Source organism: Aphelocoma coerulescens, chromosome 6 (assembly GCF_041296385.1).
Source record: "Aphelocoma coerulescens isolate FSJ_1873_10779 chromosome 6, UR_Acoe_1.0, whole genome shotgun sequence".
In the NCBI taxonomy this organism is placed as follows: Eukaryota; Metazoa; Chordata; class Aves; order Passeriformes; family Corvidae; genus Aphelocoma; species Aphelocoma coerulescens.
Window position 1 is genome coordinate 16,180,205 of NC_091020.1, and position 23,036 is coordinate 16,203,240.

The 23,036-nt window shown below is 45.2% G+C and overlaps 2 protein-coding genes across 18 annotated transcripts in view; one reads left to right on the plus strand and one right to left on the minus strand.

Moving 5' to 3' along the window:
* NDST2 (N-deacetylase and N-sulfotransferase 2) overlaps positions 1-9,624 on the plus strand; it is a 138,730-nt gene extending 129,106 nt beyond the window's left edge. For all 15 annotated transcript variants that reach the window (XM_069019369.1, XM_069019363.1, XM_069019365.1 and 12 more), the window contains 8 exons: positions 73-255; positions 1,057-1,153; positions 2,386-2,509; positions 4,004-4,178; positions 4,406-4,576; positions 5,978-6,087; positions 7,560-7,662; positions 7,821-9,624. In XM_069019369.1, the coding sequence (XP_068875470.1) occupies positions 73-255; positions 1,057-1,153; positions 2,386-2,509; positions 4,004-4,178; positions 4,406-4,576; positions 5,978-6,087; positions 7,560-7,662; positions 7,821-7,946 (1,089 nt within the window). In that variant the 3' untranslated portion in view covers positions 7,947-9,624. The remainder of the gene's footprint in view (positions 1-72; positions 256-1,056; positions 1,154-2,385; positions 2,510-4,003; positions 4,179-4,405; positions 4,577-5,977; positions 6,088-7,559; positions 7,663-7,820) is intronic.
* A 5,530-nt stretch (positions 9,625-15,154) lies between these two features.
* ZSWIM8 (zinc finger SWIM-type containing 8) overlaps positions 15,155-23,036 on the minus strand; it is a 59,041-nt gene continuing 51,159 nt past the window's right edge. For 2 of the 3 annotated variants that reach the window (XM_069019356.1, XM_069019358.1), the window contains exons 22-26: positions 22,382-22,550; positions 19,955-20,128; positions 18,439-18,558; positions 17,310-17,488; positions 15,155-16,165 (exon numbers count right to left, since the gene is read on the minus strand). In XM_069019356.1, the coding sequence (XP_068875457.1) occupies positions 15,962-16,165; positions 17,310-17,488; positions 18,439-18,558; positions 19,955-20,128; positions 22,382-22,550 (846 nt within the window). In that variant the 3' untranslated portion in view covers positions 15,155-15,961. The remainder of the gene's footprint in view (positions 16,166-17,309; positions 17,489-18,438; positions 18,559-19,954; positions 20,129-22,381; positions 22,551-23,036) is intronic. The other variant, XM_069019357.1, reaches the window with a different exon arrangement.

Consider the following 23,036-nt stretch of genomic DNA (forward strand, 5'->3'; position numbering starts at 1 on the left):
GACCATGGAATCAAGCTAGGAGAAAAGAGTTCTGTTACCTGATTTACCTGTATCCTTGTCTTTTATTTTCAGATCAGCATTTTCATGACCCACCTGTCCAACTATGGGAATGACCGTCTGGGACTGTACACTTTCGAGAGCCTGGTCAAGTTTGTGCAGTGCTGGACCAACCTTCGCCTGCAAACATTGCCTCCAGTCCAACTTGCAAAAAAGTACTTTGAAATCTTCCCGCAGGAGAAGAATCCCTTGTGGCAGGTGAGAAGGCAGCTTTAACTGCTCCTAGTGATTTTCTAAGAGGTGTATCCCACATTTAGAGTGTGGCAAGACTGCTGATCCAGAGAGGTAAAGCATGAAGCTTTTAGGTTTAACCTTTGTGGCTTCAGGCTGCCCATGGCAAATGGCAAGGTGGAAGGGATGGGGGAGTAGGAGCAGTAGGACACGGTCACAGTGTGAGCTTAGCGACAGGGATGACTGTCATACGTGACTAGTGGCCAGCTTGCAGACATTTGGGTCATTGAAGGGCTTGTATTAGAGCAAGCTGCTGTGAAATGTAAAGTGTGCAAGCAAGAGCTCCGTTTGGTGATGGAGGAGCTTGCAGGCATGTTAATGTGATTAATCTCAAAGTAATTTCACACTGCAGAATTCATGTTCATTAAATAAAAACACGCTTATTCCATTTTGTCCCAGTGCAGCAACTCTCTGCATGGTAATGAGCAGATGAAATTAACTGAAGGTGATAGAGTTGTCTGTCTGCCAGAAGTTCACAGATGTTGAGCTGTGCTATCACGGTGGCCCAGCCCAGTATGGCTACATAGGGCAAGGCCTGTGATTAACACTCTCAGAGGGACTTTGGCTCCCGTGTCACTGGAGCTTTTGAAAATGGTCCCCCAGTGTTTTTACTTAACACTTCTTGATGCCTGGCAGAGCAGCAGTGTGGCTCTGAAGTGTTCTTCATATGCTAATAGCATTTTCCCGAGAGGACTGCTCCTTCCAGCTTTTCCTTCCCTTGCCATTACCTTCTGTGGTAATGCTTAAATCTCATCACTTGTGCTACAGAATCCCTGTGATGATAAAAGGCACAAGGATATCTGGTCCAAAGAGAAAACATGTGATCGACTCCCCAAGTTCCTCATCGTGGGACCTCAGAAAACTGGTAATGTGAATTCTTCTATATAGATTGCAGCTCCCATTTCACTTTTGCAGAGGGGGAGAGCTGGAAAGGTCTGTGCTGTAGATCTGTACGGCTGCCCTTTGTGCAAGCTGCCAAATGGCCACAGAGGACATTTCAGACAATCTCAGATATGTTCTAACCTAAATCTGGCAAGACTGTCAGTACTTTTCCCCCCGGCACTGTGCTTGGCTTACCCTATCTGTTTTGGGTTTCCATGTAAGCTCAGAGAACCTGTGACCTTAGTGTGTCACAAATATAAGCTGTCAGCAGGACTAAGCACACACTTAGCAAAGGTTACAATGAATATCCCCTGGTGCTTTTGTTGCTGCACATCTGTGTACCCACTGCATGCTTCATGTCACTTTCAGTGGGAGGGAGAGAAACTCCTTTGTCTGATCTCTCTCACCACCTTTTAACTGCTGTGGCATTGTGGTTGGCAGTGACACAACTATGTATACTGTACTGACGAGTCTCTTCTAGGCTGAAGAGAGCAAAATCTCTTCAGCTAAGGCCAGGTCTTCAAGCCTTGGCTTTCTGTGCAGTGCTGTGTAACAGCAGCACCAACCATCCACAGCAAATGGTGATCCTGGCCTTGGAACAAAGCTTGTCCCAGGCAAGCGCCTGTCTCCTGGCTGTGTTACTGGGAAGCTCTGTTGGTGTGTGTGCAGCATGAGCCCTCCTAGTATCATGACCCAGTCTGGTTGCAGGTGGCTCAGTAAGAAAAGCCTTCCCTTGGCTGATTGTCTGTCCTGCTGGAAGCCCACAGCCGTGTGCTGAGCAGCGTTGTCAGGTTTGGTGGGATAAAGGGAAAACATCTATAGCAAAGGCAGGCCAAGGCATCTCTGGCTGAGTTCTCACCCAAGGACACTAATGTTGTCCCTAGAACATCTCCTGCCTAGGCCACCTCTCATTTGGCAGGTTTGGGTTCTGCCATGTGACAGTGTGGCTTTGCCACCAGCATGGGAGTAGCTGACCTGGGTGGCAGCTGTCATGCAATTCAAATCAGTTGCATGAGTTGAAATGTGGATTTAACCTGACTGAGCAGTGCTTGGTGTCAGTGCTGTTGTAACCTGCATGAGTTAAGGGGTTGAGTTAAGCCACACAGCAGAGGAGTGTGCCCATCTGGGAACAGTTTCTTGCAGTGTAGGTAAAACCTTTCATTCAGCCAAAGCATTATGTGTGACCCAGGTCCCATTAACTGGTTCCTGTTGCAGGCACAACAGCTGTGCACTTCTTCTTGACCATGCACCCAGCTGTCACCAGTAACTTCCCAAGTCCATCCACCTTTGAGGAGATCCAGTTTTTTAATGGCCCCAACTATCACAAAGGAATCGATTGGTAAGAAACCTGACACATGTTCTTCTGTGGTAAGGTGCACCCATGATTTCTTCTCCAGAGTCTCTCTGTATGTCCCCCTCATCCCCCTTAGCAGCTTTGCTGCTTCTGAACAGCTGTTTTCCTTGCTGTTGCTCAGTGCATGCTTTCTGTTTTCCTGGTAACCAACTGTGTAGTCCCAGGAGCAGCACAGGTAGTTTCTCATTTTACTGATTATTCATCAGGAGAGTTGTAGGCATGATTTAGCTTTAAAAATTCAGCAAGTCTTTGTTGAATGCCCTGCTGTCATGAAATTACTTTTACTTTGACATGCAAAACAGACAGCAATGTTCTCATTACAAAATTCTTCATGGTTTCAGAGTTAAAACGTAACACTGGAGGGGACAACCTCCCTACCATTGTTCTCGGACCTTGACACTTAGAGCCACCACTGTGTTCCTTGTGCTGGCTCCAGTGTCCATACGTATACCTTGGTCTTTAGCTTTAGAAGTTTGCACCTGGCAGGGAAATTCTAGTGCCACCAGGGCACTACATATGCCACTATGTTTCCAGGCAGAGAAAGTTTAAAAGGTGTTTCTTACTCCAAGCAGTAGCTTTGGTTGACAGTGGCACTGCCCTCCCTTGTGCGTGGCTCTGAGGGATGGCTGTGTAGCACTAAGGTATTCTGCTATGGGATTTCTTTGCCCATGAGTTGTGGAGATTGACTGCTCTAATCATTTAGACTGTTGAAAAGATATACTGGAAGGTGGTTAGTACTTGAGCAAAGCTCACAGGAGTCAAGCACTACAGAGCAGTTGCACTAGCTGACATGTTAGAAAGTGAAGGCTTTTATGTGCATCCCCTAGAAAGGTCATCCAGATTGATTTGAGTGCAGCATCACATGCAAGGGGAGAATCTTCACATTTAACATGGAATTTGCGTTTGTTGCACAGCTTAGATTTGAGCAGAGACCAGTCTTCCAGTGCTTCACAGTACCCAGCCCCCCCGCCCTCTTATCCTGTTACTCAAATACCTTACAGTTTCAGTGTTACTAATGTGACAAGCTCCTGTGAGGCAGGGCAGAGCTCTTTACCCTGTACCTCAGCTATGGACTGAGGTACAAAGAGACAAATGATTTAGACAGGTTTTAACAAGTGATTGGTGACAAGGCAGGCAGACAATTCTGACTTTACTCTTGGACTAAAAGTCTTTCCTGCTAAAGGCTGCAACTGGGACCTTACCCTCAGGTTTTTCCTTCCACTGCCCAGGGACTTGGGGAACACACTCTCAGCAAAATACTTTCATACCTTTGTATCATTTCCTAACTTCGTCATGTGCCACCACCCCTTTTTGAGTCACGCCTCTGCCAGATGTGTACTCCTTTGCCCATTCCCTGCATTGCTGGGGAGGTGCAGTTGTGCTGCAGCTGTGTCTGTTGAAGAGGAGTAAGGGCATCGTGGGGGCTCTGCCTTTTCTTGTTGGGCCATGCTGCTCACCAGCATCCCGTCTGTTTGGCAGGTACATGGAATTCTTTCCCATCCCCTCCAATGCCAGCACAGACTTCATGTTTGAGAAGAGTGCCAATTACTTTGACACAGAGGTGGTACCAAAACGTGGTGCAGCCCTGCTGCCTCGAGCCAAAATCATTACAGTTCTGATCAACCCTGCTGACCGAGCCTATTCGTGGTATCAGGTAACTTCCCTGTGCTGTGCTGGGGGCGAGGGCCACAGAGATATTTCAGTGGGCTGAGGTAGAAAGCCCATGGGTGTGCTTCCCTAGAGGAGGCAGGTTGCCTGCAGGGTGTGGACAGAGTCATACAGAGGCATTGGTGGGTGGCTGTGCTGAGTCGGTGGGGTCTGGACAGAGAGGTGTAAGGTGGAATCGTGTTCCTGCTCCCGAATTCAGCTTGTGTTTTTCAGCACCAGCGTGCTCACAGTGACCCTGTGGCGCTCAATTACACCTTCTACCAAGTGATCTCTGCGAAATCCCAGGCCCCTCAGGAACTGCGCAACCTGCAGAGCCGATGCCTGTTCCCTGGCTGGTATTCCACTCACCTGGAGCGCTGGCTGACGTACTATCCCTCTGGGCAGGTAGGAGATTAGTCACTAGAGGTTCTTGGGGAGTCCCTTGTAGGTTTAGTGTAGAGGAGAGGGGAACAAACTGAATCATGTACCTGTGCTCCCCCTATAATTTTAACTTCACCTTTCTTGTCTTTTGAAACAAAAGCCACTACTTGCTTTCTCCTGTTATGAGTGGGTAAGAAATCAGGCTTGAATACTCCAATTTTGCACTTTATTGTATTTGTAAAAGGAAATGAGTGCAGGAGGATACTGTGATCTCCTAGAGAGCTCCACAGTACTGGAAATTTCAGCAAGAACAGCAGTGTTAGCACTCCCTTCCTTTCATCTTGGCAGCCTCCAGTCCAGGGACCCTCTTCAGGCCCAGAAGGTCTTCAGCCTGTGGTTTCGTTGCTTTAGAGAGAGGCTTGTGGACTCTGCCTCTCGTTAGTCCCCATGTTGTGAAGCCATTAGCTGTCTGCTGAAGGGAAGGTTCACTGCAGAGATGTCAGGATTCTGTGTTTTGTATAAAAATTTGCAAAAAAGGCAAATTAATAGACGGTGTAGACTTTTTCGGTCTCTAAACTCCCAAGAAGTTTCTAAACCGTCTAAGATAGATATATAGGTATCTATTTATCTAGAGGGTAGATAGATATATCTATCCATATATGTGTGTGTATATATATATATATGTGTGTGTGATTACAGAATATGCTTTTTCAAGTTCTTTCTGCTGCCGGGGTTATTGTCAGACAGTCTGTAATCCAGCAGAGGTTTATAATGTCCATTTAGTCTCTTATTCTCTGCCGAAGCAGCAGAGCCTGAACTGTACATGACAGATCTGCCAAGACTAAAAGAGGAGATGGTAAAGCATTCTTAGGCTTGTATCTCATTGCCTTACTATTCCTGGAGATAACTGCTGTGAGGAATGATGGAGCCAAACACACACCATCCTTGTTCTTTCTGCAGGCCAGTCTTCAATTCATGTGACTATTGCTCCATTCTGTTTTTTGGAATAGGTGATTTATTAGCACAAATGTTGTTCACTGTCTATGAGACATGTAACAGGAGAATAATCACAGGTTACAGAAGAAACTTAGCACAATGGCTGCTGACATAAAAAACCCACGGTCTCCAGAGACAATCTGTACATGCTGCTGCTGGGCCTTAGGGCTTTGTTACAGGGTGTTTGGCCAAAGACAACTTTATTAAGCAAAGCTTGTCATGATTTACTGTTTTATGGTACTTGTGGCCCGTATCATAACTTCTCTACCTGTGGTGACAAATGGGCCACATTCCCCCACTGTGTTGTTGTAGAACGTACAGACTTTGGCTGCCTGTACTCACAGGCCAGGGGCAGTTGGAGATGCAGGAAGCTCACAGGTGTCAGTCAGCACAAGCTGGCAGAGGCTAAGGCAGCTGTTCTCTTTTCAGCTTCTCATTGTGGATGGGCAGGAGCTGAGACACAACCCTGCCTCTGTAATGGACAACATCCAGAAGTTCCTGGGAGTTACGCCGCTCTTCAACTACACCCAGGCCCTCAGGTAGGGAAATAAATCAGTTTTGGGAGGATGCTTTCTCAGCCAGGAAGCCCTTGATTAAAAGAATACTTCTTGTCTCTGACCACACACCTGCCAAGGTTTCAGAGTTATGCCTAAACCTAAAACTAGGTTCAGATACCATGAGATGCTTTGTGGAGACTGGAATCACAGCTTAGTGGCTCCAGAAATTATAGGGGAGGGACAAGGTTTTGCCACTGTCATGGAGAAGCATGAAGTTGCTCACAGCAGTAACTATGACATTTTTTCCATTTGGTCTTTGTGTTTCAGAAAAGGTGCTGGAATTATTAGCACTCCTTATGCTTTGTGTTATACCTGTATCTGACAAAAAGTAGAGGAGGTATGATAAAAAATATGTGACAAGCTGCTCCTATCTTCACCCAGATGGAGATTAGGGCCACACTGCACAGTTTTGAGGTAAAGAGCCTGTTATTAGAGACAATGTGGATTTGACAGGTGCCCAGAGCTGTCTGAGGGAGCGTTACCAGAGGCACCACCTCACTGCTACAGTTAAGGGATGTTACTCAGACATGACTGCACATACAGTTATCTGAATAGATTAAGTGCTGTTGAAAGTGAACTGTGGCCATACCAGTGTTCAGTGGAAACTCTGCAAGCCCACTGGAGATGCTGAATATTGTTCTTTGCAGCTGAAACCTGTTCTCACATCTTCTTTGCTGTCAGAGCCTATGCCAGCTGAGGATGGTGGGTAGGGATGCCTGCATGTAGGCGTAGAACAACTGTCCTTTCCTTTCACAGTAAAGAGAGGACAACTAATTCAGTTCTCCTCCTACAGCTGTTTCCCAAAGGGGTGGCACATGGCTCCCCAGGGGAGAACAGGTTTAGAGAAATGTCGGGTTACTTGAAAGCTTTATTTGCTGCAGCACATGTGCTGATGGTGACTGGAGTATCTACAGTAGTGGTACTGGCTGGTACCCCTCAGCCAGGGTCAGAAAATAGACGGGATTGGTCAGCTTGCCTCAGATTTTGTAGGGGGACTTGCTCAGATCTCAAGCTCACCTTTGGCCAGTTGAGGGGACAGAGCAGGCCAGATCCAGACGTGGTTCCCAGCATTGCCTTATGCCTGTGTTCTAGCAAGAAAAGAAACACTTGACTCTTTTATAAAACAGTCAGGGGATTCTCTAATACTCAACTCTAGCAAGTAGATTTTAAATAATTTACATACAGTAAAAAACTGATTATTATCTTGCCCCCCCAGCTGGACAGACGAATAGTGTAACACCATGTTACCTCTGAAATTTGCATAAAGCTGAAACAGTCATGTTTGTAATGGATTTCTTGTCAAAGTAGTCCAGTGCTAAAAAAACCCAAGGAACCAATACCACAAAATAAATAGGTAAAGCACTGAAATAGGAAATAACTATGGAGTTACTTAATTGCTGCTGCTGCTAATTGGCTATGTGGCTGTATCTTTTAAAGACCAATATCCTTTTCAGATTTGATGAAGCAAAAGGATTTTGGTGCCAGCTGCTAGATGGAGGAAAAACTAAATGCCTAGGAAAGAGTAAAGGAAGGAAATACCCTGATATGGATTCCTTGGTGAGTAGCTGTCTCAAATCTGTTGGCAGCAAGAGATGTAAAAACATCCCAGCAAACCCCCGTGGATTTTCCTACCATCTGTCCTAGATGACCTGTGGAACATGTGTTGAGGGTAACATCTTCTTTCATGCTCACGTGGTCTGTTTTTTTCCACACAGTCACGGCTCTTTCTAAGAGACTTCTACCGGGAACACAATATTGAATTGTCCAAGCTGATGAACAGACTTGGGCAGCCCCTTCCAACCTGGCTCCGAGAGGAACTGCAAAACTCCAGCTGGAGCTGAGAGGGACTCCCTTGCCACTGGGATGTGTGGTGCTCCAATGTGTGCTATGATGCCATCTCTTCTGAAGCCAAAACAACTGGACAAATGAGCAGGAGCAGAGAATGTGCATGTGGAGCCTTGCCCCACCCTCGGAAAGCGATGCTGCCCCTGACGCTGCCCTGGGGCGTAGAGTGCAAGTCACAGTCTTGAGTATTAATGGTGTGCTACTACAATTCGACTTCTACTTACAGGAAGGATTGGAATGCCTGCCCTACTTTGAGCAGAGGAGAGAGCAGAGTTAACACTTAGTGTATTTTTAAATTACTTTTCTCAGTTTATGAAACAGGCATGAGCTGGAATTAATGTGTCACTTCTCTGAGCCCAGAAGTAAAGGCTGAAGAGGGGAAGCAATTGAGTCCACTGCTGAGAAAAGAGCAGCAGCCTAATAAAAGGGGAATCTAGTGCAGTGAAGCCCAGCTTTTATCCGTAGTCTGTTTGGCACAGCGCGGTCCAAGAAGGCCTTGTTCCTGCCCGTGCCTATTGCTTACAGTGCCGCTGCGTGGGGATGGTGGGGACTGCACCTGCGGGGACAGGGAGACAGGTAACGTTGTCTCTCCTTATCTGCACTGTTTTGGGTGTGATACAGTGTCTGGTGACTCTGGTCAATGAATTGCTTTCTTATCTTAGAGAAAAGGTTGCCACATGTAGCAACGTGACAAGTATTTCTCTGCAGGGACTTTAGAAATTTCTAAAGATAACCAAGGAGCAGTAATATCCCGGTAGAGCACTTGGTGGGGGTGTGAGTGCAGCACAGCAGTGGGGGGAGGTAAAGCTCAGGTATTGTAAAATAAGGCTGATAATACAGCTGAAAGCAGACAATGCAGTTCCTCATGTCTGATCAGCTTAAAAAAAAAAAATCCCTTTCCAACAGCTCCAGTGCCCCTACCACACAGTTCAGTTGCTAGCACTGTTTTAATCTTCTTGCAGTCAAACACAGTCCAAGGAGAAAAGCAAAAAACAGTTAAAAGTAAGTATTTTCAGATATAAAGGGAAGGCTTTGCACCAGAAGTGGTTTCCTATGCCCAAAAGGGGCTTCTGCAGGTGGTCAAGTAAGGTACTTTGCCTCTTCCTGCAGTTGCTGGATAATTATTCTCAGAGGAAATCCTCCATAATGGTTGTATATATTTTTCTTTGAGCCATGGGCTTCTGGAATTGCATGGGCCATCCCCTCCTTCCCAGGCACAGGTGCTCCTCCTTGGAGATTGCTGCATAGGGGCAGGATCCACATGAACACAGGTTATGGAAACTTCCACAACTGTCATGAAGCTACTTCTCCTATCCAGAGAGAAGTTGCTTCAACTGAGCTTTTCCATTGAGCCTTAGGTATTGTGTATTTCTGAATGAATGGTGCATTTACCGTTGTATGTAAATGTATATAGTATGCAATATAGTATTTTATTTCATGTGCCCTTGGAAAGGGTTATTTTGTGCAGCCAAAAAACAGATGGAAAGACTAGAAACCCCTCTCTCATTCCTGTTAGAGAGAAAAGCCCAACTTCCTGCACTTGATTCATGTATAGCATCATTCACATTGAATGATAATGAAGAAATTCTTGGCTCTCGAAGCTGAGCACATGTGTCTGAATAAAGGCTAGAAGTAGTAGTAAGTGGAGATTCAATAAATGTACTACTTATTTTTCTTCTTTGTGATGATTTGGAGTGGTGTCATGGATCCTAAGCTGGTACAATGGTAAAAAACACTGAAAAACCTCCTGCAGGCCTTGGAGCTGGTAGTTGGGAGGGCAGCAGTGGTGTTTAACTTACATTTGAAGCAACATCGAAGCAGTGTGCTAAGGCTTGCAGCCAGGCTGCAGTCTGAGACTCATTCTTACTTGGTTGCAGTAGTGGTGACTTTGGGGCCAGCCCTGGCCACTGCAGTGGTTTCCAGCTGCTGTGCCTGCCACAGCAGAGCTTGGCTCTGTCCCTCCTGTCCAGGTGCAGCAGCTCTTACAGTAAACTGGAAGGAGAACATTGTTTAAACAGTCATGGTTGTGAGAGTATTGTAAAACAGTCCTACAGCTCTCCTTCCACCAGACACTTCACAAATAACTGTGGCAGCAGCGGGGCTGCTATTTTCACATGCTGCCGCAGGTGGTGGAGGATACCAGGACTAACAATTGTGCTGCTCCCTTAAATGTTTCCCTGCTCTTAATTCATTATAGGTTGTCACACAATGTCTTCATGCTTTACCTCTGACTATGCTACATCTTTGAGAAGATGTACAGATTTAAACATTAAAAATAAACATGGTATGAGGAGTAAATGTTGGGAGGGGCACACTAAGTATCAGTGTTACTTTACCAGTAATAGCCTGTCACTCAAGGCAGCGAAGGGCAACTGTGTAGTCTCATTATTTATTCCTTCCTTCCCCTAGTTGCTTAATTTCTGTACTATGCTAGTTCTTACTGCTTATGCTAATGACAAACAAAGCACCTGCTGTGGACAGCTCCAAATGCAGGATCTCCTTACCTGATGAAGAGCTGTTTTCAAATCTGCTGTCTCTCTCTGACAGCACAAAGATGCAGACACTACCCCCTTTCCAGACATCTCTTCAAAGCTGTGGACTCTTAACACTGCCTTCTAAGAGAAGCTCGTGTAATATCAGAAGTTTTGTGATACCAAAAAGCCAACAAATCCCATCTCTTTCAGTGAGAGACACTGGTTAACTAGATACTGACCCCATTAGGCACTAAAACATTCCATCTCCTCACAAGTCCATAGTGGAAACCAACCTCACCTTGCCTCACTGCTTTGTAGCAGAAGTCCATGGTAAGCAGTTCTCTTCTAAGACAAGGAAAATGATAAGCACAAAACAGTACCTAAAGGCTTTTTTTGGTAAAGTATTAAAAAATACTGCCTTAGTCTGATGCAACTGATCCATTCAAAAAGGAGTCATTTGACCCAGGGACCAGAAGGTCATGTGATTCTAATAGCCAGGTGCATGAAAGGTGAGCATTGGCAAGACAACACCAGGAAACTCTTTGGAACTTGTGCTTGCACACCACCTCAGGAATTCAATCAGGAAGATAGTTTAAAGTTGTCCGCTGCCTCTTTCTATTCTGTATAACATTAAGGGATGACTGGTACAAGTCTCAACTATAGGGTGAAGACTTTCTAAGGGAACTGGAGAATTCCTCTGTAGGTGGCAGCATGTATCAATTCTACACAAAAATCTGATCACTGAAAATTACAATTTTCATCTGATGCTAGCACTGCAAAGACAAATATTCCTGACCTCCTGGAAGTCAGAATGACACACAGGAATCTAACAAGCCACTTGATCAACCTCATCCTCTTGTTTTTCAGGCCTTATATACTCAGTTGGAAAGAAAATCCCTTGATTTGCTGCTGATCATTTTTCTGTATCAGTAGTAGCATGGCCAGAAAAGCAATGATAAACAGGTCTGAACATGCCAAATGATTCAAACAAGTCTGCTCAGCTTCCTCCCTGAATCCTGAGGGACTCCTGGCTGACATGGTGCAACTGCACACAAGACACCAAGCAGCAAGGCTCCCTCAAGCCAGGAATCCCACCCCCCACCACACAGCAGCACACAGATGGAGCACTGGTACCTCCTCTCCATTTATCAGGGTTTTACCTACAGTTTGTTTGGTTGTTTTTTCTTAAAGGCTTGTGGGGGTTATAAACCACAACAAACCAAGTAATACTCACCTCTGAAAACACTTCGCAGGCTGGTTTTGCTACAAAAAGCATTCCTGACACTAATCTCCACTATTCTGTGTAGAAAGAAATTTATTTTTAGCTTTAAAAAGTGGTTTTCTTCCAAGACTTGGTTTCTCACCTTTGTCATCTTCAGCTCTCCAGTCTTTCCAAAATGCTTGTAAATAATCAGGTCCACAGTGGTGATGCCATCCCAGCAGTCAGAGTCCAGCTCGTGGTTATGTCACGTACGGTAAGACGATCATAAATCAGGCTGGGCCATAACCCCTCAGGTTGTTGGAAAAGGTCTTAGAGAAAAAGGACTTCGAGAAAAAGCTCCTGGCTGACTTAAATGAGGCAATGTAAGTATGACATGGAAGGAAATGTCAGGGACCCAGTCCCTGTTTATAATGCATGCTATGTAAATATACCAGATAGGTACTAGATCTAGTGCATTTCCACCACTTTCCCCTCATAACTCACATCCCCTTCATGGCAACAAAGGAATTGTGCAGCGCAGCCTGGACAGCATAAGTAGTTATGAATACTGTAACTGCAGGCAGACAATGCCCACAAGATAAAAAGTCACTTGTTTACAGAGCACAGTCAGTCTTTACAAGAAGCAGAAACATTATTCAGTAATGGCAGCTCCTGACAGCACACATGGTTCATCTGCATGGTGGCCTCAGGAAAAGCACTCACTAGTCCTCAGCTCAAATAAAAACCCTTGCCTAGAACAGCCCTAAGCTGCACTTCTAGCTTCCACAGAGTAATGCTGCTTTGGGAGAGCTGTTGCCACCACCCTGCCCCAAGTGCATACCCTTAAAACAGAAACAGAAGTAGAAATGAGTTCAAAAGCCACATTTGAATTATTCTGGGGGTAAGGGGATAGTGAGGGGGAGGCAGTTTAAAAAAAACAACCACCCAAAAGACCCTGCCTTCACCATAATCATGTCAATTGCACTTAAATTCAGGCACAGAAAAACACAAAATATTTTAAACAAACTGTAGCTGAGAGCCATTTGGTCTATGGCTTAAAAGGGCTTAAAAGCAAAGTAGGATTTAAAAGCAAGTCACAGAACACTCATGGTGAGCAAATGCTGAGAACTTGCCCTTTTATTTTTTGCACCTTAGTTTAAAAACAAAAAAAAAGTTAGTGGTAACAGACTGTGAGAACTCTCATCGCTTTTGGCACATTCTCTTCCCAGTTACATCCTGAAAATTCATTTTTATATCCTGCCCATCTCTTAACATCTAGGTAAGAAAACTACAATTTTCCCACCTCTTATAGAAAACGAATTTAAATTTATGCCATGTTGTTACAGTTGACAACTTTGACCAAGAGGTGGTGAAGAACTTCGTGGGTACTTCAGTGCTTTACTCCATTTCCACTGACTGGGGTTTGCAAGGCTGTTGAGAGCACTCCAGCACTGTGTAGCAGTAGCCAAGCTGATGCTAAATAAGGTGGGAAAATAAAAGCTGTTTTCTCCAAAATACCAGTTCCAGGCTTGATAAAAACCAAACCCAAGCAAAAAATTTAAAAACTTTAATTTCAACAACTCTCCAAAAGGCTAATTCTGAATGGGCTCTCCAAAATACAAATCCCAAATAAATAGTAAGGACTGTAAACAAAACTAGACAGAAGCAGGCTTTTCAGCTAATTCCAGCCATACCTGGTGCCAGGCATGTCATTTCATTACAGGACAGCTCCAACTCACCTTGTTCATGGGCTGTAAAGACACTGAAGTCCAAAGGCAAATACTGTTCTGTTAACTCGGATTCCTGGAAAGTGCCTCCAAAAGAAAATTTTCACAGGCAAGAAAGATGGTAATAGGTGAACATGTCCAGAAAGGGAGACACTTCATGTGTTGCTGGGAAGGTCCTGGAGAACATTTACTCCAAGTGAAAAACCACATGGGTTAACTGAAAGTCAAAGGAAATTTGAGTTGCCTGCCAACCTCTGTTACAGGTCTGCTGCTGCAATGTCTTTTCAGAATTTCTAAAGCCTACACTTTTTTCCCACTCCTGGAATAGTGGCCAAACTAACAAGACTGCAGTGGGTAATAATTGTTCTGTTTTAACAAGAGATTAATGCTTCTGGGGCCATCAGGGCTCATCCCATCTCTTATAAAAGAAAAATACCTCAATAACCCCACAGACGTGTGGCAAAAAACCCATCATCACCTCCTTCCTCACTTTCTTCTGTCCTTGCTCAGATACATTTCATGGAACATGGTTCAGGAACAAGAAATTAACAGACACAATGGTCTGAAAACTTGTCTGCTCAGGGTCTAAGTGTATTTTTCTAATCAATATCACAGATGAGGCTCTGACATTTCCCTATTCAATCCAAATCCTTAATGCCATAAGCCACTTCTGCTCCTGATACTTAACATTCAGCTCTTTTACCCATTTCCCTTCTGCTTCTTTCCTTCTAAAACATGCTCCCTTCTCTTCCACAGATTTTTTCCTATAGCATTAGAAAGGAAAAGATTAGACTTTATTAACAACTCATTTTCTCTAAGCTCCTTTCACAGTTCTGAACATGCAAGAACCAGAGCACAGAAAGTGTTCCAGGAACCCAAACTTTCCACACATCATCAGGCTGTGTTCTCCAGGCAAATCCCGAAGTCTTGCCCAGTAACAGGCAGCTCATAATCAAGACAGACTTGACTTTAAAAACCACAGAATTTAATCCATTATTACGACCGTCTGCATTTCTAGTTAACATGTAACTAGACACCTTATGGAGGAATACAAGGAGCTATAAGGAGATCTTTAAATAGTTACTGTTGCACAATCAGAAGTAGAGGAACCTCAGTCATACTCTCTGGCCTGTACAGTACACAGAGTCAAACCAAAAGAGCCTGTCCATCTGTTTTGCCCTGTGCCTATGAGTTACTTTATTTTTTAAGAGTATCACTGAAAGTATCAGGCACATATTTCTAACTTGCAGAAACTAAAACTCATTGGCTAAACCCACGTAAGAAGCAAATTCATTACTACTGAGAAACTGGATTCTTAACGTCCATGAGTCATCTAACTTCCCCTTTTAAAAGCCCTGAAATTTATGTGCTTATACACTTAAGCTATCTAAACCTAATTTTCTGCAATGCTGTCCCTACTGGATATCTTTCATAGTCCAAATACCCCTCTAAGTACATGGGAGCAGCTGCTGTTCTGCACAATACTTGGAAAATACAAGGCTCTGCATTATCACACAGTATCAAGACTAGAAAAGGAACCCAGTGACTGACAGAACTGTAGGCAGAACATCCCAGGCTTACCACCAACTCTCCCAACTCCCATCAAACACGTACCTCAGCCTCTGCAGAGGTATGTCATTCTCAGAGCAGTACCAGGCAAGAAACCTTCAGGCCCCAGCTTGTGCTGGATTGCTGCTCCCCAAAGCACAACAGCCACCTACCAGGGCTCAAAGGAGCTCCCACTGACACACAGCTGGCCAGCTCCTTCAGACTGCCAACATCATAGCAGAGAGAAGAAAGAGTCAGTCTAAGAAAACGAGTGTTTAATCAGGAAACGAGAAGAGACAAGGGATAAGAAACTGGTTACAGGAGAGTAATATCCCAGCCAAAAGAAACAGGATTGTACAACTTGTAACAACCAGGATCAAAACATTCTATGAACCAGCAGTGCTCAGTGAGGGACACTCCTGAGAAAGAGCCTAAGCACTTCTGGCAGTCTCCAGGTAGCTCAGTGCAGTCAAGGACTGACTGCCCAAGCTCCAGCCTCTGCCCTCAGCTGCTGCAGAGGTGGCCCTGGCATTCCAGTCTCAGCTTCTCTCACCAGGAGTTGCTGAAAGGGATGGAGGGAGCACTCGCTGTGCACAGCAGTTCCAGCCACTCCCAACAGGAGATGGTGTGTGGAGTAAGAGAAGCCCATACAAAAAAAAAAAGTTTACATATTTATAAATGCCAAAAATAAATATTTAAGACAGAATCCCCAACCCCTCTAACACGTGCGCAATCGCACTGCAAACTGCTCGCAGGACAGCCTCCCGGGGCTCAGGGAAAAAAGCAGTGACTACACCACAGGGCAGCCAGCTCAACTTCCTTCTCATTTCCTGATGCTTCTGAAGCCTGCAGCCCACTGAGAAGGAGGAGGAAGAGCGAGCAAAGCAGAGCGCCAACACGCAACAGTGCTGGAGAGGAATGTAATGGTATAAATACATCAGATCAGTGGTTTCCAACAAGTTAAAACTAAAATAAAAAAGACACCAGAAGGAAGGATGGTGTAAATGGAACTACAACTATGTTGGGCAAAGGGTTGTGTGTCCATGGTGCTCCACCCGATGTCATGGTGAGAAGGTGGTCATTTCCAGAGAGACCCTTTGCCACAGCTCCTTTGTCTGCTTGCTGCGCTTTAGGTTCTGGAGAATATCATTAAACTGCATCATGCCCATGGGAGTCAGGCAGAAGGCGCTTCTGGCGCTGCGGATGGCATTCACAAAGTCATCGTAGTCAGCTGGAGTGAGATGGATCAGCCGATGATGGATGTACTGGATGGAAACAGGGAAAGAGCCTTAAGGCATTTGCTCACCACCCTCCTGCTGGTGAAACTCAGAAGAGGATTGAGCTCCCAGGGCAATAGGTCACATGATGCTGTTACCCACCAGCAGTCCCAAGACTCATGGCTCTGACAGAGAAGAGTATCTCAAAAGCAGCAGTGCTGTATCCTACACTCCAGCACAGCCAAGGGCAGTGCTCCTTCAGAGCACCAAAATGCAGCACATAGCATCAGCAAGTACCCTCTCTGTCATGAGCACTGCATCGGGCTGTAGTCCAGCACTAGAGGGCCGGGTAACAGCCTACCCCACCAGAATCCAACCCTCACAGCCTTTCATTCTGCAGGTTACACCCAGCCTGGTCACTGCAGATCTCCTTTGCTAAGGGGCACAGGCGAAGTAAAGTTTACACTAAGTAGCTACAAAATATCTCTAGGCTTAACACTGTCACTTCTATCGGCTTCTCAAATAAGGCCCCAAACTGGCAGGTTCAGCTTTTGAGGCCAAACGAAGAAGCTGTCGCGTCTCAAAAATACCATCTGGGGTGATAGGAGAGATAATCCAATCTGGACAATATGGCTACAGATTCACCCTTAGGTCATTCAGGAGAAGCAGTATATGTGAGGTGTCCTGATTGCACTGTTTTAAGGAACAGGCAAGCTTTGGTATTCCAGCTGGCTCATTGAAACATACTTGTCCTGGTTTCAATAAAGCCTGGGACATAGTAGCCGACCAAGGAAAACAGGCTACTACTAACAAGGCAAGAAAAAAAGATGGGCTAGGGACAGAGGTGGACAGGGGGCTTGAAAATAAAGCAAAGAAGAAGTTCAGGAGTTAAAAGGTACAGGTAGCATTTGAAGTGAGGAAGACACAAAACCACTCCAGCCTCTGGAAGAGCACGGGAGGCGGAAGGCCTTGGCAGAAGCAGTACCGTAAGTTCCTTTGCATGCAGCCTCCACAGAGGCTGGTGATAGCTATTCTAGTCCCTGCTGAGGGAAGGGGATGCATCAGGAAATGGACCACTTCAGCTCCCAGTGCCCAAGGCCCCTTCCCTCAGTACATGCAGACACAGGCAGCACCTGCAAGGCATGCAATGGCCTGGCAGCTCTAACAGGCAGGAAGATAAGGCACACTTTACCTGCATATAGGCCTGCTGGCACCTCTGCACCAGCTGGTGAAAGGCTGGGGTGCGCAGGTGGTTGTGCACATGGGCAGGGTTGAGCCTCTGTAGAGCTTCCATGATGATCTCCTGGAGCACAAAAGGGCTCAGCACCCCCTTGGCTGCACCAACGCAAAACTGATGCACGTAGTTTACACCTGCACAGGAAGAAGCCAGAACAACAGTGTTAAGATAACAGACACACAAGAAATCACACTTCACAGCAAGAATCTGGATCTGGAGCACCTTCTCAATGTAATGCATCCTGCAGAAGGCTTGGGGGAGACAGTCTAGCAAACTCATGGGGACAGAAAACATTCTCCTATATCCATCAGGTCTGAGGAGAAACCAGGTACCACCTCAGTCACTGGTGTTCCCAAATTCACCTTTCTTTAAAGGGGATGTGAAAGAAAACTAACGTGGCATGGTAACTAGAGAGACAAGGATAACAGTGTACCTTCTCTATTGTTTCCTGACTGCCCATCAAGGAAGCACCTAGATACCTCAGCACTCAGGCTTTAAGGAGGCTGTAGACGTAAGTCAAGCTTCCCCACACCACTTCCTATAGTGGAGCTCTGACAGCAGGAGCAGCAGAAGTTGTGCCACTAAACAGGCTGTTTGTAAAGGTTTTTTTAGTTCTTACTGCTTATGGAAGAATTTAAAAAATGATCTGACAAAAAAGATCCAAGAGCAAAATGGAAGTAAAAACAAACAGCTCCCCAAAACATAGGTGGTTTGAGCACCTATTGCTATAAAAGGTCTTCACAGAAGGTATAAATATACACAAGAAAGAGGAATACCTACAATATAGTGGAAATAGAAAAGAAAGAATCGATATTATAGAATGGAAGAGATACAAGCTCTGAACCCTCTCCAATTTCATGTACTTCATCCAGTGCCTCAAAATTCAACAGCATGCCTACAGAACCCAAAAATGGGACAAATGAGTGGATGAAAGAGCAGTAGGGATCTTCTGAAACACTCTCAGGAATGGGATCGATATCAGGCTTGCCCAATCTTTGAAATTTCACTCTTTTCAAGAGCTTTTTCCCACCATGGCCCAAATCCCAGCAAGTGGATTTCTGTTAAGTACTGCTCTGAGCCTTACCTAACTTTGCAGCTAACCCAAGGAGCCATTTTACATCCTCAGTGTAGGGCGGGCTGCGGGAGAAGTTGTTGGGATGGTCGTTGTGAGCTCTTCGGCCAAGCATCTCCAGAGCCAGCATCCCTGTGAGAAAGGGGCAGCCACAGTCAAGCAGCACTCCTGCCCAGTAAGGCTTAGCCTAGCATTTAACTCACTGCAACACAACCTGACTGGCCTGCCCTTCACCAATAGAAAACTCCACAGCTGCAAAGAGTCCAGAAAGAAACAAAAGGCCAGTCTTGGAGCCTACCAGCACAGGAACCATCTGCAAGAACATCTGGATCTGCTGCTCCAGGCTGGGAAACCTGCACAGCCATCACCCTCACAGATCTGCAAAGAGACACTCAAGCACCCAGGCAGCGTCAAGCAGAGAGCCCCAAAGGCTGCACTACAAGAGGTGTCCTGAAAGCAAAGCTTTTGATCTAAATTTTGCAACAGAGAAGCTACCCCAAACCAACCTACTCTGCTCTGCTGCAAAGACAACAGGCCAACACTGAGCTGCAGTATTGCCAATCTGCAAACATTTCACTTATGCCATTACAGTTCTTCAGACAAATCCACCCATTTAAAGAATACTCGAATACCAACATGTGCCATTTCTTGATCCTCCTGACCATCTTCCCTACCTGTGCCTCTCTCTTACTCAGGCTATTAAATACCCTTCATGGCTTGCCATGTACCACTGTGATATTTTAAATGACATTTGCACCCCTTTCTAGCTAACAAGTACTTTCTACTCCAGCTTTCATCAAAAATGTCAAGCTTTCCTTCCATTATCGTGCTGTTTCTCTTCCTTCACTTATTTTAGAGGCTTCCTTCTCCTACACCAAGTATCCACTGGATTGGACCACAAGTATGTACAAGTAACTTACTACTTACTACTACAGTAGCTTACTGCAATCTAAGTTTAATCACAAACCCTACAACTGACACCCTTGTGCCAATGGCAATTCAGGCAGAGACTCCATTTCCTCATAACCAGTATGACTGGGAAAGGAATGCTAATTACACACCCACTCTTCACTAAATAAAAGTTCCCTCTGCATCTGTCTTCAACAAATTAACTGGAGAGGCACAGGGCACTTCTCTTTGTGCCACTGAAGACTCAGCTGGTATTAAACTAGAGCAGCAGGAGCCAAATACCATTTTATCATTTAGTCACAATTTGCACAGTCGCATCCTTGGAGCCCTATGCAGACTCCTTTATGTGCATCTGCTGAAAGGCAAGACTCTTCCCATCTCTAACCCACTTAGCTTTCTTTTCTGCTCTGATGGTCCTGAAAAGCAATTGTTCAATCTTACAATGCTTTGCCTTCATTTTTAGACTCCACATATGATCATCAACTTGTTTTTCCCGTGTCCCTCAGGTGCATTCACCCCCAAGAGGTGCAGTACAAAACTGCCAAAGATAGTGAAAACCTGCAGCCTTGCCCTGAATCCCTCTCAAGGGGACTACAGAAACCCACTTGGCCATCCTTACCAACTCGGTATGCAGAGTGGAGGTAGTGCAGACCCTGGGGGCTCACAGGCTGACTGTGCTGCTCATCCTCGGCAGGAAAACCCCCTGTAACAAGGGAGTTGGGCTGTGAGGACAGAGTTGTCAAGGAAGCACCCTGAATCGCTGGGAACGTTGATCCTGCATGGACACTGCCTACTGAAGAGAGCAAAACAGCAGCATTAGGACCCAGCACCAGTCTAAAAGAAGGTTTACTTGGGACATCATCTCCTTCACCTGACTGCCCCCTGCCAATGTAGGGTTATATTCCCCTAAACAGAACAATACAGCAAACAAAACCCACAGGCTTACAACTGAAATACAATGGGCCAGAATAGCTCTATTTTGTTTGCAAGCTGGGCCTGACCAGGTCAGTTACATGTGTCCATCTCTTCTGCAGTATCTTGTGAACATGCACAAAATCCATGGTTTACATGTATGTGTTGATTCAAAGGCCTTTCCTATTATTAAATAAAATGTTTGGTTCTGATTTCTTGTCCAAGGAAACAATCATGTGTATGTCTACACCTGATGAGAAACTGCTAGGAAAATTACTGAGCAGGAACAGTATTAAGTCACTCAAAGATCAAGTCCAACAATGCAAGGTTCTTCCACTTCAGCTGTACAACAGCTGTCACTCTGTTCTGGAAGACTGTTACTGGAGGCTGACCTCCAATCCATCCTTGGAAAGAACAGTCACTGCACACACTGGCAGCATGTAAAAACAGCAAGGAGACTTGAGAAGTTGTCACCTTCAGACACTTAACTAGTATGAGCAAAATCAAGGGAAATGACAGGTTTCAAGTGCAAATCCATTGCACTGTACCACCTAAACTTGTACCAATAGCAGTTAACAGAGTCACTAAGCTGCACTCTGACAACAGACTCAAATTTATCTGTCCCTCTCAAGAAAAGTACAAAGAGTAAAAACCAAGGTTTGCTTGAGAACTCCAGAGCAGAAATGCCATTAGGTGTGTGCACATTGTTACCCTTGTTTCATGGCTTCTCTGTGGTGCTACTACACCGGCTTGAGCAATGCTCTAAGTTTCTTTTCTTTTTCCTTCCATGTTTGCTACTGAATAGTTGAATACCTGAGAACAATGTGTCTTCAAGGAAAGATCTGTCTGACCTCCTCAGCCAAGGAGACAGAGTGCCAAACAACCCACAAAGTGGGGCAAAATTCATACTGCATTTCAAGTCTGGCCAAGGAGAATGACCCATAAGAGTGAGCTAAATTATTGCCAGAGCTCAGGCATCACCACATAATTACGTACTTCAGGAACAGTGAAACAGTACTGCAAGAACTGAAAACAAGGTTATGGAAGCCATAAACAATGGCAACTGGAAAGGGTGGGGATGTTTTCTCCTTTCAGTATTTTGAGTGTTCTAGGATGAATTAACACTTCTGAAAGACTCATAACTCTTTGGAGGAGTACAGAAATGGTTTCTCACAATGAAAAGTCACAGCATCAGACTACAACTAGGGCTGGCAGCTGTCAGATCCTAAGGCCTTCAAGACTGTTCTATTTGCTTGTGTGGTGGCTTTTTAGCATCAAAATACAGGATAAAAAATAACTGAAAACATTCTCCTGATACTCTGAATATGACAGAGGCCAACACAACTCCCAAGTATTTTTGCACATACCAGTCTTCCAGCACCTGCTGAGTTGCAAAACACTGTAAAAACAGGCAAGTATTACAGCCTCTCCAATGAGGAGTTAACAGAGATTGGGGTCAAGCATGACCCACTGGTGCAAAACTCCATGGCAATGACAGCATGTCCCCAATTCAGTCAACATCTGTTGTCCCAGTGCCAGACACTACTTGATGGGTTTTCACCATCACTTGAGCCCCAGCACAACACAAGAGCAAGCATTCCAAATGCCATTGACATGACTGACAAAACATCCGTCATCTCTGTGCATGTTCCACAGTTTGGGCACTGGCTGCCTCCAATCCTTTCAGGCAGGGAAAGACATTTACTAATGCTTCTGTAGCAGAAGTCTGCCTGCTTCCTGCACTCTGTTCATCTGACCAAAAGGAATCACATGATTTTGCTCAAGATCGTCTATGCTCACCTTGCCCAAAGGAGAGCGGGAATAAAGCTTTTACAGGTTAGAAGTCAGATGGGCCAGGAGGGCTCCAAACATGCTTTAGTCTTGAGGCCTAAATAATCTCGGACTGGAAATTTAGCTAAACAGAAATTTATCTCTGCTAGCTGTATCAGGCCCCCTTGGAAATCCCAGTACCCCTGAGCATGCACACCTTTAGAACGGCGTGCATTTGGCCAGAACTTTTCAGTGCAAGAACCCTCATTCCACCTGTAATCAATAAGGAACAGGCCCTCACTGGGGAACAGCTAAGAGACACAGTAAAGAAACCTCTGCTACAGAGCCCAGAGCTGTAACTTACGCGCTACATTGGAAGACAGCGACAGTCCCGTCTCACTGGGATAGGGATGCACCGCAATCTGCGTCATGGAGGGGACGGGCACGCCAGGGAAGGACACTGCTGTAGCTGCCAGTGACGGTGTGGTTACTGAGTAAGGGTACTGTGCCCCTATGAATGCTGGATGGACACCCTAAAACAGAAGGTACAGAACAGTGTCTAGTAATGTCTATTTTGCCTGACCATTTAGAAGTACTTCAAAACATCATGTCCCCACACAAGCCCCAGAGGTTGAAAGACCCAAACAGTCTGACAGGAAAACGAAGCGAAGGAAGAACCTTGCACTGCAAGAGCATTACATCTGCTTGTTCTTCCTCCTTTTAAAAATCTAGTCAGTTTGCAGAAAACCACTCCAAGACCATCACAAATAGGCAAAGGTTAAAATAACCTTTATTTGGTTTTCCCACCATAGTCTCTATTTAGCCTGCAAGCTCTCAAGACAACAAGCTTTCTGTCCAGTGCCTTCTGAGAAACTTCAGAGCAACAGAAATAAAAAACTACTGATGTATTATATTTTATATTCTCTTGAGACTTTAAATGCAGCCACAGAAGGCTCCTTATTGTGCAAATGCTGAGCTGGAGGGCCAAAGTAAGTGTCATCAATTGGCAAGTGAGAGCA